Below are 14,819 nucleotides of genomic sequence, written 5' to 3'. Positions count from 1 at the left end.
TTATTTTTGTTGTAACTTGTAGAAGTTGAATTTGGTCTTGCATTTTTGTGGAGTGATATATTTCGTATTAATCTATGTTTTTAATTTTTTTCAATTCTTTTTATAACTATTTAGATGACATACAAATAACGATGTCCCTTGATGAAAATCTACATCCCTCCCTTTGCTTTGATGTGATAGGTTTAGTGGGATTGAGATCCTCTGTAGTTATTTGCACCGCTCTTTATCACTGAGGTGGCCGAGCAGCGGGAGCCCTCACGGCGACGGCGGCAGCATCCGGCGGCGGCGGCTGTCGCCGCCGTCGTCCTCCCACGACACATCGAGCCCACATTTATTCATACACATATAATAACATGACTAAATTAATTTATTTAGGGTGATGTTAATTACTGTGACAAGATCGATAGTAGTAACTAACTAGTCCGTAGATTATAAGGATGGCTATAAATAGATGGGGCATGCATGTTCATGAAGAGTACTATATATACTCGATCGATAGCTAAGCACCTAGCATGAGCAATGAGATGGAGCGTTCACTTCCGTGGTTGCTTCTTCTTCTCTGCTTCGTACTCCAATCTCGTGCGCAGCCGGACAATACAGGTACAATTAATATTAATCCACCACGTCCAATCCCGTACGTCTTTCGATAGTTTCATCACTCAGGATATATATACATGCTAGACATGAACGTACGTGATCGATTGGGCCTTTTGCATGCATTATAACTATGGCTGCAGGTTTCATTAGCATAGACTGTGGTATCCCGCCGAAGACGAGCTACGTGGACAACGAGACCAAGATATCATACGCCGCCGACGACGCCTTCACCGACGGCGGCTCCAACCACAACGTTTCCCTAGAGTATGTCGTCGGGCCGTGGGGCTCGCAGCGGTACGACAACGTGCGTGCCTTCCCCAACGGTGCGCGCAACTGCTACACGCTCCGGTCGCTCGTGGCTGGGATCAAGTACCTCATCCGCGCCACCTTCTTCTATGGCAACTACCACGGCCTCAACAAGCTACCGGTGTTCCATCTCTACATTGGCGTCAACTTCTGGGCCATGGTGAACATCACGAGCCTCGGTGTAGTCTATCGTTATGAGGCCATCGTGGTGGTGCCCGATGACTTCGTGCAGGTCTGCCTGATCAACATCGGCGCCGGCACGCCATTCATCTCCGGCTTGGATTTGAGGCCTCTGGAGAATAGGCTCTATCCGCAGGTGAACGCCACGCAGGGCCTTCTACTGCTCATGCGCCGCAACTTTGGCCCGACTGATAACAGCCTCGAGATCAGGTACCCAGATGATCCGCATGACAGATTTTGGGGCACCTGGGACAGCTCTTCATCGAACGATTGGAAGGAGATATCCACGGCGTCGAGGGTAGATTACTCAGTCGGAGACATATTCGATCCGCCGACGGCGGTGATGCAGACGGCGGTGACGCCGCGCAACGCTTCAGATAACATCCGCTTCTCTTGGGAGCCTGTGCCGCAGCCCAACGACCCGACGCCGGCGTACACTGCCATCTTCCACTTCTCCGAGCTGGAGCTCCTCACCAACAACGCCTCGCGCGAGTTCTACATCAATCTCAACGGCGAACCGTTGGGCGTTTACACTCCGAAATACCTTACAGCGGGAGGCACCTACGGCTCGGAGCCCTTTGAGAGAACCTCCTCGTACAATATCAGCATCAACGCTACCGCCAACTCGACGCTGCCGCCGCTCATCAACGCTGACGAGGTTTTCTCTATCATCTCCACCGCAGTCATCAGCACGGACTCGCAGGATGGTAAGTTTATGTAGACACATGCATTCATGTAATTAACACTTGTACATACACATATACACGATCAAGTTGATGATATGCTCAAGCACATCGTGTCTCTTGGTACTGTTGAAAATATGTGTGCAGCATCTTCCATGATGGCGATCAAGGACAAGTACCAAGTCAAGAAGAATTGGATGGGTGACCCGTGTATTCCAAAGACATTTGCGTGGGACAAGTTGACCTGCAGCTATCCCAATTCGAGCCGTGCAAGAATCATAAGCTTGTAAGTAATTCAGTCCATGTATTGTCCTCATGAAAAACAGGGGAGCGTTAACTATATATTTAACTAACTAAACTGTATCGGCCGATCATATATATTCTCCTTTTGCAGAAATCTGTCCTCCAGTGGTTTGAGTGCTGACATATCCTCCTCTTTTGGGAATCTCAAGGCTCTTCAATACTTGTACGTTCTGAGCTCAGCTCAGCATGTTAACATTTTTTTATGCTTATTTGTGATATTTTTCTGTTATATTTGGAATAGCCTGTTCCATATCTTGTTTTTATGCTTTTTGATCCACATCTTGCAGGGATCTATCAAACAACAGTTTGACCGGCTCAATTCCTGATGTCCTCTCACAATTACCTTCCTTGAGAGTTTTGTAAGTTTGGCGATGAAACTTTTGTCAAATTATATTATATATACCTGTTTGCATCATTTTTAACTGAAATACACATTATATGGTTTCGTCAGAGATCTGACAGGAAATCAACTCAGTGGATCAATTCCATCTGGAATTCTCAAGAGAATTCAAGATGGCTCCCTAAATGTAAGGTAAGTGTCTATCGCATTCTCTTCTGATACCAAACTTAATTTCTTCAGCAAACACTAGGCCAAACTCTTTGCCATTTTGACTAAACACGTTTATGCCATTGGTAGATATGGAAATAATCCAAACCTATGCATCAACGGCAATTCATGCAAGGCAGTTAAAAAGAAGAGCAAGCTAGCCATCTACATAGTTATTCCTGCAGTTCTGGTTGTATTGATAGCATCAGTTACAACACTCTTTTGCCTGCTGAGACGAAAAAAGCAAGGTGAGTGTTTGCCATGGTATATTTTATCCTACGTCAAACTTCTTTAACTCTAGCACGGTTCTACAATTGACTTAGAACAACTTATAATATGGAAAGGAGGGAGTAGCAATTGTCTATTCGACTTCATCCTTGAGCACCACTAATGCTATAGTAATTCTATTCTTCGCATATGAAGGACCAATGAACATTTCTCTAAAGCAGCAAAACGAGAGGTCGACATCAACAAGCCACGTGATGAGAAATAGTGGATATGGTGACAACGTATCGGTGCGGCTTGAGAACCGTCGGTTTACATACAAAGAACTAGAGAAGATGTAGCGCCCGTTCCGTCGTGGCGCCTAGCGGGAAAATGTAATTTCTAAAAACCCTAATTGCGAAAATTGGTTCCTCGCTTGCAGTCAGTCTCCGTGCCATTCCGGATCTCAAATCCCCGATCTATCGTCAAGTTCAATCCCGAATCCAAATCCTTCCCAAATCAAATCCCTCCGCAAAAGTCTATTTTGCCTCCCTCAGGTTCGATGGGTCGAATTCCTCTCGGCCCATCTCTCTTCATCTCTCTCTCTCTCTCTCTCTCTCTCACTCTCTTCCTCGCTCTACCCGTGCGCCGCGCGCGCGTGCGCGTGGGCCGCGCCGAGCCGAGCGCCCTCCGCCCTCGCTGCCGCTTCCCGCCGACGCCGCCCAAATCGCCGCACCGCCCGTTGCTTCCCGCGCGCGCACGCCGTGGTGGCCGACCACCTGGTCGCCGCCGCCGTCAGCCTCTGCCGCGCCTGAGCCCGCGCCTGCCGCCCGTGTCGCCGCTCCGTTCCAAACCGCCCCCGCCGTCATCGCCGTCATCATCGACTCGGCCCCGCCTCTCCCCACACGTGCTTCCAAGGAAAGGAGGCAGGGCTCCTCCTCATCGCCCTCTCTCCCTCCTTCTTTTCCCAAAGAGGCAAGGGGCAAGCCCCCTTTCTCCCTTCCTTTTTCCTTTTCTCTTCCCCGCCGGCGTCATCCGCCTCTGTCGCCGTTTTGGCCGCAAGCGCCGAGCGCCAGCTCGCGCCTTGACCGCCCAAGGTCGGTTTCCAAACCGACATTGCCGCCCTATAAACCCAGGCGCCCTCCCTTCCTTTTTCCCTCCCAATCTTCCCCGTTTTTCGCCCGCGCCATTGCCGTCCCTCTGTCTCTCTCACCGACCGCCGCCGTCGCGTGTGCCGGAGGAGCCGGTGCGCGCTAGGACGCGGAAGGGGACTCCGGGCGCTCGTCTTCTTCCTCTTCCCCGGCCCGAGGCCGGAGAGATCACTCCCATGCCGTCGGCCCCTCGTCACTACGCCCCATCACCCCGCACGGTAGTGCCTCCCTCCGTTCTCCCTCCTCGTTCCATCTCCTCCCCTTAGACTCGGGTAGTAGCACGAGTAGCCTCCCCGTAGCTAGCTGGCACCGCCCCGACCGTTGCCGCCGCTCGCTGTGTGCTCGCCGCCGTCGCCGCCGTGCTCCGTAGCGCCCGCTCGTCGCCGGCCTCGCTCGGCGTAGCTCCGCCCAATCCGACGCTAGCAACGGATTCCCGGAGTCGCGTAGATGCTCTAGCTCGCCCGAATCGGTCTCCCGTCGCGCCGTCGCCGTTTCCCCCTTCTCTCGCTGCCGGTTGCCGCCGCCGCAATCCGCCGCCGTCGAGCATCCCCCGGCGAATTCGAGCCGTTGGCTTGTCTCCTCTCGTCCCGTGCAACCTCCCGGTGTGCTCGCTTTCGCCTGTATCGCTGTGGTTCGCTCCGCCGCTCGCCGCCGCCGTCCGCCGTACGTTCCAGCCGAAGCCTTCGTCTTCCTCTCGCCGGCCCGCGTGGCTGCCACGAAGGCGCCACGTCGGTGCCACCTCGGCCGCGACCGGGTCGAGCCGACCCCGGTCGGCCGCTCCCTCCGGCCCTGCTCGCGCGCGCGGTCCACCGCGAGCCGTGAGGCTGCGCGTGGGCCCGCTGCACCGCGTCCTCCGCGAACCGCGCGCATGCGCCGCGCCTCCCCTCCCCAAACCCTAGCACGCCCCACGTGCACCACGCTCACGGTGAGCCGAGCCGCCGACAAGCGGGTCCCACCCGGGACCACGCGAGATGGACCCGGCCCACCGGCTTCTTCTCTCCTCCCCGCCCGCGCGCGCGCTTCCGCCTTCTTGGGCCGGCTGGCCCATTAAGTTCGGCCGAGCCGCCCCTTTCTCTCTGGCCGCGCCCTAGCCGCCCGAGGAAAGTCTAATTTCCCTCCCTCCTTCTTTTCTTTTCTTTCTTTTTCAAAAAGGGATTTAAATAAATCCTTTTCCTTTAGATCCAAAAATCCAATAATATTAGAAATTCAATATCTTCCCAACCGTAAGTCCGTTTGACTCCGTTCAACTTCCAAAATTCCTCAAGTCTCGAGATCTATATAATGGCACGCTTAGAGGTCAATAATAGGGCTTTATTTTCGCCGTTTGTTGAGTTGTCCCGTTTCGCGTGTAGTTTCGGAGCCCGAAGACCCGCAGTGCGAGGATTTCGAGGATCAAGCTCAAGATCTCAAGCAAGGCAAGTCACCTTTGATCATCTTGCACCTATAATTTAAATCTAAGTATTTCTTTTCTGCAAATATTGCATGAATAGGATCTACACAAGTAATTCGGCCGCGGCTTGCGAGATAACCTGCCGGCCCCCGATCTTAATTGCTGCAATTACCCTCCTTGAATTGTTGAACACTTAAACCTCCTTTGTCAACTGTTGTGCTTCGATGCACGGGCCTTCGGGTACGCGCATCGGAACACCCCCCCCCCCCAAAATATAAAATATCCAACGATGGGTAAAACTTGGGTTTTACAAAAGACTTGGAAAACCCGACACCTGGGTCGATGCTTGCGAACTAAATGAATTTCCAAAAAAAATCGCGGACCGGGGAACGTATCGGGTGTACGGTTTCCCGCTCTTGCACTCAAGGACCGTTTCCTTGGAATTTCATCCGAACATAAGACAAGTGCGACCACATGGGTGGAATGGGACACCCCTGGCTGAGTAACTAGCTAATCGGGGGAGCCTTGATGCCGAGAGACATGTGGATTCAACAGGGTTGTGTCGGGGAGAACCCCCGGGCTTCCTGACACAGTATGGTCTGCGACCTAACCTGTTGTTGGTCTGGGACCCCTCTCGTCGGCATATGGCAACCCTGTGTCTGCTCTCGAAATGCCTTGTCATGAAAACCTTTAGGTCACCAGACGTGGCCGTTCTGCACGGGCTGGGTGATTCGGGTTAATAATGTCGTGTGGGTAAAGTGTACCCCCTCTGCAGAGGTTATTAAACTGTTCGAATAGCCGTGCCCACGGTCATAGGCGGATGTGAGGTGATTCCTAGCGTAGTTTTGTTTGACTACTGCTTTGTGAAATTTGCTGTTGTGGATTGGGTTCGATGTTTGGAAAATCTACGGCTGATGGGATCAGCCAAGCCCGGGTGGCCGTTTGAAAGTTGTTGGCCGGATGCCAACCTTGAGCAATTCAAAGACTGATACATTGCACATACTCCGACCAGACGAGACGCACTGTCTCATCCGTGTCGTTTGAGAAGCACCCACTTAGTCGTTTCAGAAAGGAGTTCAAAATGAAATCAATTGCAAAAACAACAGCCTTTCCTTGAAGCCTGCATTAAACACTTATTTCCCATGGCTTTCTGAGTACTCCCGTACTCACCCTTGCTCTATATAAATAATCCCCCCCAGTTGCTAAAGAAGATGAAGCGGATCCCGCTGACGAGGAGTTCTTCCAGGAGCAAGTCGGCTACGATGAGTTTTAGGGTTTCGGCCTAGTTCCCAAGTCGCGCCTGTGATGTTTGGTCCAAGTCTTGGCTTCCGCTTCCCTTTTGTAATGCAATTGTGAGCTCGGGATCTGTCCGCAGCCCAACATGACTGTACTCCTACTATATAATAAAGAGACCTCTGTTGCTGTGATATTCTGTCTTCCTGTGCTACCAGCACTGTTTCCTGGGACTGGTATCGATTAACAGGTTAATTTGGAGCGTCACGGGCTAGTTCCGCTCGGGGCTAGTTCAGGGCGTGACAGAAGATAACCAACAAATTCAAGCGAGTGCTTGGACAGGGAGGGTTCAGATATGTCTACCATGGCTTCTTGGAGGATGGCACACAAGTGGCGGTCAAGTTGCGATCTGAATCTTCAAGCCAAGGTGCTAAGGAGTTCCTCATAGAGGTAGAATCTTTTCACTATATCAATGATCTTGCTACATATATGGAAATCCTACTGTGAAAAAAAAATCCACTAGAGAATAATTAAGTTCATTTGCATGCTTAGGCTCAAATTTTGACCCGGATTCACCACAAGAATCTTGTATCTATGATCGGTTACTGCAAGGATGGGATATGCATGGCTCTTGTCTATGAGTATATGCCAGAAGGAACCCTACAAGAACATATTGCAGGTATGCATGTATACTATTTATGACTGGCCAATAGGGTAATACTCTAATACTTTATAAAGTGGACCGTTTTAATCATAAGCCTCTCATGATCTCCAATTCTTGTTTTCTTACCTATTTGCAGGGGAAAATAACAAGGGAAAATACTTAACGTGGAGAGAGAGGCTCAATATCGCATTGGAATCTGCACAAGGTAACTACTTGAATTACTAAGTTGTTCTTAAACGTTGGGTATATTTACCTTAGAGAAAGTGCAATAGGAATGGGAATGCTAGGCGCCTAGCTAGGCCGACGCATATTTGGATGATGAGATGGAGGAAAGAAGGGGAAGGAGAGATGATGAGCTACCGTTCATTCAAGAGGTGGCCTAGAGACAAGCTCCAAGAGAAGGGGAAACACGGAGAAAGAGAAAATTGCGAACCAATGAATTAAAAGAAATTATTTTGTAGTATTAGGGTTAGTGTACTAAAGTAATGTATAATATATGCTATCTTTAATTGATGAGTAGATGATGTGAAATCATTGTCATGATTAATATTTGTGATGAACAATTGGCTATGCAAATGATTTAATCAAAGAATTGGTTTGAGAATTTGTGTGAATGTTGGTGTGAGTGCGTGTGACTAATGTGGGTCAGGTTGTGATATCTGTGCCCAAAAACGGTTGTTTTGTCTGATTATGTGCAGGTGACTTGAGGTCAGCCTTGGTCAATGGTGAGGACCGGGACTATGCTCAGGGAGGAGCAGAGGTCTAGTGCGGTCGGGATACCATGTGAGAAGGTGACTAGAGTCAGGATTCTTGGAGGTCAACTTGGATCAACGGGGGGGATCGGGACAAGACTCGGGGAGGAGTTGAGGTCCAGACGGTCAAGGATACCGGTGACAAAGTTGGATACGAGAGGACACACGGTGGATGGACACCGTGTGGGAGAGATCTTTGCAACGGGCTTCACGAGGTGTGCGTGTAAGTGCCGGTGTTCGCGAAGGAGATTGAAAGAAATTAGAGAGAAGTATATGGTGCTACAGTGCTTCGAGTTACTGTAGCAGGTCGTGTATGCATATATGTGTGTATGTTGGTCGTAGCATATGCATGTATGTATGGTGATTGATGCATGCATGTTGTGCCATGCATGTGTGATGGCTTGGTGGGCTTCGGTGGCAGCTGGCTGGAGGCCGAGCTGGTCCAGGAGCAGTAGCACGTCGGCCCACGTGCGATAGGCCCAAGCAGGAGCAAGCGCAGGAGATCGAGTCCGATGCGTTTGGCTGCGGCTGTGGGAGTTTCGGAAATTGTACAGGTATAGAAATTGTGGATTGAGTCCTATTGTGAATAGGAGTTCTACACCTACTTTGAGTAGGGGTTTTTTTATGTATAAATAGAGAGGGAGCGTGAAGCTTCCTGTATCGTTTTGAGAGCAATTGAGTTGATAGTTTAGTTAGGGTTTCGAGTTTAGTCGAGATTTTTGTAAGGAGTGCTATTGTTGCACTTTGTAAACACAGAGAAGCAATAAAGTTGTCATCTACTTTGAGAGTTTTTCGATTTGTGTTTCTTCGGGTTCAGGCGGCAGGGAGGTGATCTAACCGGCGGCGTGCGAGCGGTCCGACCGGTGGCGACAGGACTACGTCGAGATTTCCATCGATTTGAGGGTAACTTTTATTTCCGCTAAAAGTTTTTAGGTTTTTGGTTTTCCCTACCATTCACCCCCCTCTGGTAGGCTTGGTTTCTTGTGTTCGATCCTACAAATGATGCGGACAAAATTAGAGGTATCAATCATCTGCATTGTGATAAATAGAGTTCATCTATAATATTCATCCAATGGACCAGATTCTACTAAACTACTTACATATAATAGTATAGGAAGTAAAAATATGTAGGAAAAAATTGGAAGTAGATCAGTAATATCATTTTTAGGTGTATAATTCTCACTATACCGATCGATGGATCTATATGCACTGCAACAAATCCTTTTAGGTAGATGTACTGTAATTTTACAATTTTATTTTCCAAAGCTTGATCGCTTATGTTAATATTTGGTTAATGATCAGGGCTAGAGTACCTACATAAAGGGTGCAATCCGCCTATTATTTACAGGGATGTGAAGACGACCAACATTCTACTAAACACAAGGTTGGAAGCAAAGATTGCCGATTTTGGCTTGTCCAAGGCATTCAATAATGACAACATCACCCATGTATCCACCAACGCTCTCGTTGGCACACTTGGATATGTCGATCCAGAGTACGACAAGCACATTTATATTTATTAATGTTATTGTTTATTGTTTCCAGTGACATGCTAAATAAGGCTCATTGACCGAGCTGAACGTGCAGGTACCAGATGACAATGCAAGCAACAACAAAGAGCGATGTCTATAGCTTTGGCGTCGTCTTATTGGAGCTGGTCACTGGGAAGCCGGCTATCTTGCATGACCCAAACCCCATCAGCGTCATCCACTGGACACGGCAACGTCTTGCACGGGGTAACATTGAGGACGTGGTGGACACATGCATGCCTAGTGATTATGATGTAAATGGCGTGTGGAAGGCTATGGACATTGCGTTCACGTGTACTGCACAAGCATCAACGCAACGACTCACTATGACCGATGTGGTGATGCAGTTGCAAGAGTGTCTCGAGCTTGAGGATGCGCGTTGTGCCATTGGCGATGCACACAACAGGTTTTACCCCAGCACTAGGAGTGACCCGAATTCAAATTATAACATTTATGACTCAGACCGGTCCAATGATGTGAGTCAAAATAGTGGCGTGGCTATGATGGAGCATAATTTTGGGAGGGTGCCTACAATGGCCTCCGGTCCTGCTGCATGATAAAAGGCTTTCTTCCCATTTGGTTTGAAGACCGTTTGATACATCATCAGTGTAAGAGATCTATACATATAACCTGTTAACTGTGTTTGTCTTAGCTAAATAAATGCAAATACACTAATTCCAGACATTTGATTTCTTTACTATTTTTCTAGGTTTTAGAATGAAATGCAAATAAATGCACAATAGGACTCTCATGTTCTTGTGTTCATTATCCACATTATTTTTACAACTCAGAGTGCAGTAATCAGATTAATTTCTAATTTTTCCTGTTCTTCCTCCACTGTGAAGTGCTATGGTGCCATTGATGTTGGAAATATAAACCCATAATTTGACTAGTTGAAAAGAAAAATCTCCATTCATATAGCGTAAAGTTAAGGTCAATGTTGTGCCAACTACAAATCTGAAATCCACGGTTGATTTGAGGTTGGTACGTTAAATTATAGTGGTTTAAAATTTTAATTTTTATTTAAAATAAAAACTAAATGATTTATTGCATATTTATATCATGGATTTGAAGTATATACGTCGAAGAGGGCCAGTGTACGTTCATGGGACTTTTACTCATGTCCAGACCTGCGACATGACTACACGAGTTGCTCTAAGCCCCTCTCTCAATTCGCTGGGCCGCTCGCCTCCACCATCGGAGATTCCTCTCCGACGAGGCGACGACGACGACTCCTACCCTCAGCATGCGACGCGTACGTGCATACGTCTTCCGTGCCGCCGCGCGCGTGCACGTGCTTGTGTTGTGCATCCACTTGTGCTCGTCGACCAGACCGTACATGCACCACGTGCGCATGCGCACATGCGATGCGTACAGTAGAGAAGAGAGGGTACAGAGATCAGATTCCGACGCACTACGTGTCATCGCAGTCTCACGTAGTTACAATGTGGATAACGTACTTCTAAATTAATAATGCGACGTCACCATCACCGATCACGGGGTGGAAATTAGAAATTGCTCCATGCTTTGCATGCATGGCAACCCATGCATGCATGTCACTCCAGAACGATCGAGCAAACCCAGCTAAATGGATAGTCCCACCGATCGGTTATCATTATAATAGCCTTAGCTAAAAATAAATTATGAAATTTTAAAATTAGTTTTAATGTTAGTCGTTAAAAGTTTTTATTTATAAATTAAATTTTGTTTTTAATAAGCCGTTTTGTGTTTATCTTTTAAGTTAAATTATCCTATGCTTTCGAGATAATAAGTTATCCTAAGTTTAACCAAGATTTATAGAGAAAATTATTAACATCTAACCATATTAAGGAGTAAATTGTTAAAATATACTACTATTATATAATGGATCTATCTAATGACACTCATTTAATATCATAAATATTATTTTTTAAACTTAAAGCAGTTAGACTTAGTACAAACATAGGATCGATCACCTGTATTTTGGTGGAATGGAGTAGCACACAGTATATGTTACTCCCTCCGTTTCAGCTGGTTATATGACGTTTTGACTTTGATCAAAGTCAAACTACTCTATATTAGACTAACATTATAGAAAAAAATAATAATATTTACAACACCAGCATAGTTTTATTAAATCTATAATTGAATAATTTTTCATAATATATTTGTATTAGGTTCAAAGTATTACTATTATTTTTATAAAATTAGTTAAATTTAAAGTCGTCTTATAAGATTAATCGATGAATCGGAGGGAGTACGTTATACTAGTAGTACCGTATTAGCTGCGTTGCTTGTTGATTAATTAATTCGTCCTATATGTGTGCATGCATATATACGCGTGGCAATGGATCGGAGGCCTCCACGTGCTCTTATCCTCATGCAAGTCAGCATTTGTGATTGGGTATGGGCGCGCTATACATATTAGTCGGTCGATCTCTATCTATAAATATTAACCACTCGACCCATCACTAGCACTAGCACCCACACCCCCCAGTACAACCAAGATGAGCAACACTACCATGGCTACTTCCACCATCCTGCTCTTCCTCCTCGCCGGCCTCGCCGCCGCCCACGGCGACGGCGACACCACCATCCGTCTCCCCAGCGACGGCGCCAAAGCATCACGACCACGCCCCGCCAAACCATGGGACTGCTGCGACAACATCGAGATCTCCCCGCTAATGATCTACCCGCCACTGTACCGCTGCAACGACGAGGTGAAGCAGTGCGCCGCCGCCTGCAAGGAGTGCGTGGAGGCGCCCGGCGGCGACTTCAACGGCGGCGCCTTCGTCTGCAGTGACTGGTTCTCGACGGTGGACCCCGGCCCCAAGTGCACGGCGGCGCTGGATGGGCCGTCGATGGAGAGGCCGTGGAAGTGCTGCGACAACATCAAGCGGCTGCCGACGAAGCCCGACCCGCCGCAGTGGCGCTGCAACGACGAGCTGGAGCCCAGCCAGTGCACCGCCGCGTGCAAGTCGTGCCGGGAGGCGCCGGGGCCATTCCCGGGGAAGCTCATCTGCGAGGACATCTACTGGGGCGCCGACCCGGGCCCCTTCTGCACGCCGCGGCCATGGGGAGATTGCTGCGACAAGGCCTTCTGCAACAAGATGAACCCGCCGACCTGCCGCTGCATGGACGAGGTGAAGGAGTGCGCCGACGCGTGCAAGGATTGCCAGCGCGTGGAGTCGTCGGAGCCGCCTCGCTACGTCTGCAAGGACCGCTTCACCGGCCATCCCGGCCCCGTGTGCAAACCCCGAGCGGAGAACTAGCTAGCTACAGATGATCGATGATCGATCTGTGTGTCCATCAATAAAACTCGCCCTAGCTTGCAGCTAGCTGATCGTTCGTTCGATCATTCAGAGTTGGTATAGCTAGAGGCTAGAGCTTAGCTCCATCCAGATTTTTCAGTGCTCTGCAGCTTTTGTGCATCTTGCATGCTTTGTTAGTTTGTTTGCTCCATGTGTGTGGGTTGTCTTTGTCTCTGTTCCCTTGTGTGGACCATGAGGAAAAATAAAATAAATATGCAATGCAAGCGTGGATATGTACCCATGTTGAGTTGTCTCATCATAAATAAGAGATGAACGAGCGATATTTATCTACTCGACATATAAAATGATCAGAAACGTGATCCTGTCACATGGGTACCAGTCTAATAAATTGAAAGATAAGTTATATACTGAAAATTAAGAAACAGGTTAAATATTAATAATAATAAACACAATATCTCATTTAGCACGGGCCTCATATGTTGATTGAATGATTACTAATTCCTCTGTTTCACGTTAGAAGATGTTGTGGGTTTTCAATACATTTATGTATGGATTCATATATATGTCTCAGAATTCATATGGATGTTAGTGAATATAAATGAACGATAGAGAGATCAAATATCTTATAATGTGAAGTGAAAGTAGTACATAGCAAGCTATTCAGTTCGAACTCCATCGCATGAGAAACATTTAGCACTAGGGTTTAATTTTTCGGTTTGGCCGATTCTATCGGAGGTTACCGATATACCGAAATTTCAGTCTAAAATTATGAACAAATGTTTATCAAATTTGAAAAAAAATATTACCAAACATTACAAAATTTATTTTAAAGTAAAAATTTCAGCTGGAATAATATGGGTTGTGGGGGGTGGGGGCGAGGGTGGCGTCTGGAATGACCGAAATTTCTAGTTGTTTGGTCCATGTGTTTGTGCAGTGGCTGGTGTATTTGTCTCTGTTCGCTTGTGTGGACCAAGAGAAAAAAATAAAATATGTATACTATGCAAGCATGCATATGTACCCATGTTGAGTTGTCCCAATATCATAAATAAGGCCTAGTTTAGATCCCCTGGCAAATTTTTTCACCATGTCACATCAAATATTTAGACACATACATAAAATATTAAATATACGAATAAAAACTAATTACACAAATTGCGTGTAAATTGCGAAACGAATCTTTTAAGCTTGTTGTTCAGGGTATGTCTGACTAAGTTGCTTATCTCTGAACTAGTGAAGGAGGAAGGACGAGTATTGTGGATTTCCTTTGGGTTGGGAATGGGTTGAATCCATTTTTCTACACTTGGTTTGGATTGGTTTGGGTGCTCTGTGAGTGGATTGGATTGGTTTGTTTTCTGCAAGCTATGAATTAGAATGGATTGGTTTAGAAGTGTACTGTGTAGAGACAAGTGGTCTGGGGGCGGTTTTGGTATAGATCTCAGTCCATTAGCAGGCGGATATGGGGTCAACATCAACGATATTGGTATTGATCCCTTGCTGAGTTTGAATTTAATTTTATCACCTCGGTAATTTTCTTGGTGCCAAAAGAAGACGGCGCCGAGGTGTTATGCCAATCTCTATGGTATCAAGGTAAAGATGTTTTTTTTTTTACAAAGTTCATTCTTGAAATTAGATTTTAGAAGGATTAATTTGTCAAAATTTCATGAGAGAGAGAGAGAGAGAGAGAGAGAGCAGCGTGTGTCGCAGACAGCTGCTAGTGTCCCATTTTACTGGTCCAGGCTTCCAAGCTTGATTCAGCTACTGGTCCAGGAAAGGAAACCAGCAACCAGGCCTCTCTCAACTCGCTGGGCCGCTGAGCATGCGTGTAGCACGTGCTTGTGCTCGTCGACCAGACCGTACATGCACCACGTGCGCATGTGCAGACGCGATGCGATGCGGAGAGAAGAGTTGGTACAGAGATCAGATTCCGACGCACTACGTGTCACCGCAGTCTCAGTTAATTGGGAGCGTATCCTATGCACACAGGCCCTCACGTGTACACACCGTGTACACCAACTAAAAATTATCACAA

General features: G+C 47.4%; 1 protein-coding gene and 1 pseudogene across 1 annotated transcript; both read left to right on the top strand.

Moving 5' to 3' along the window:
* Window positions 1-524: 524 nt before the first annotated feature.
* Window positions 525-10,096, top strand: LOC127783665 (putative leucine-rich repeat receptor-like protein kinase At2g19210; annotated as a pseudogene).
* Window positions 10,097-11,977: 1,881 nt separating this feature from the next.
* Window positions 11,978-13,070, top strand: LOC127783707 (Bowman-Birk type bran trypsin inhibitor). The gene has a single exon (XM_052310897.1). It carries the CDS (start codon window positions 12,026-12,028, stop codon window positions 12,788-12,790), a length of 765 nt encoding a protein of 254 aa, XP_052166857.1. The 5' UTR covers window positions 11,978-12,025; the 3' UTR covers window positions 12,791-13,070.
* The last annotated feature ends 1,749 nt before the right edge of the window (window positions 13,071-14,819 follow it).

Source organism: Oryza glaberrima, chromosome 1, assembly GCF_000147395.1.
Source record: "Oryza glaberrima chromosome 1, OglaRS2, whole genome shotgun sequence".
Lineage (NCBI taxonomy): Eukaryota > Viridiplantae > Streptophyta > Magnoliopsida > Poales > Poaceae > Oryza > Oryza glaberrima.
The sequence above is the reverse complement of the archived record's forward strand: the minus strand, read 5'-3'. Positions and strand labels throughout refer to the sequence as shown.

What these genes read in the sequence shown, in the direction of transcription:
- LOC127783707 (XM_052310897.1), top strand. Translation starts at nt 12,026, where the DNA reads ATGAGCAACACTACCATGGCTACTTCCACCATCCTGCTCTTCCTCCTC.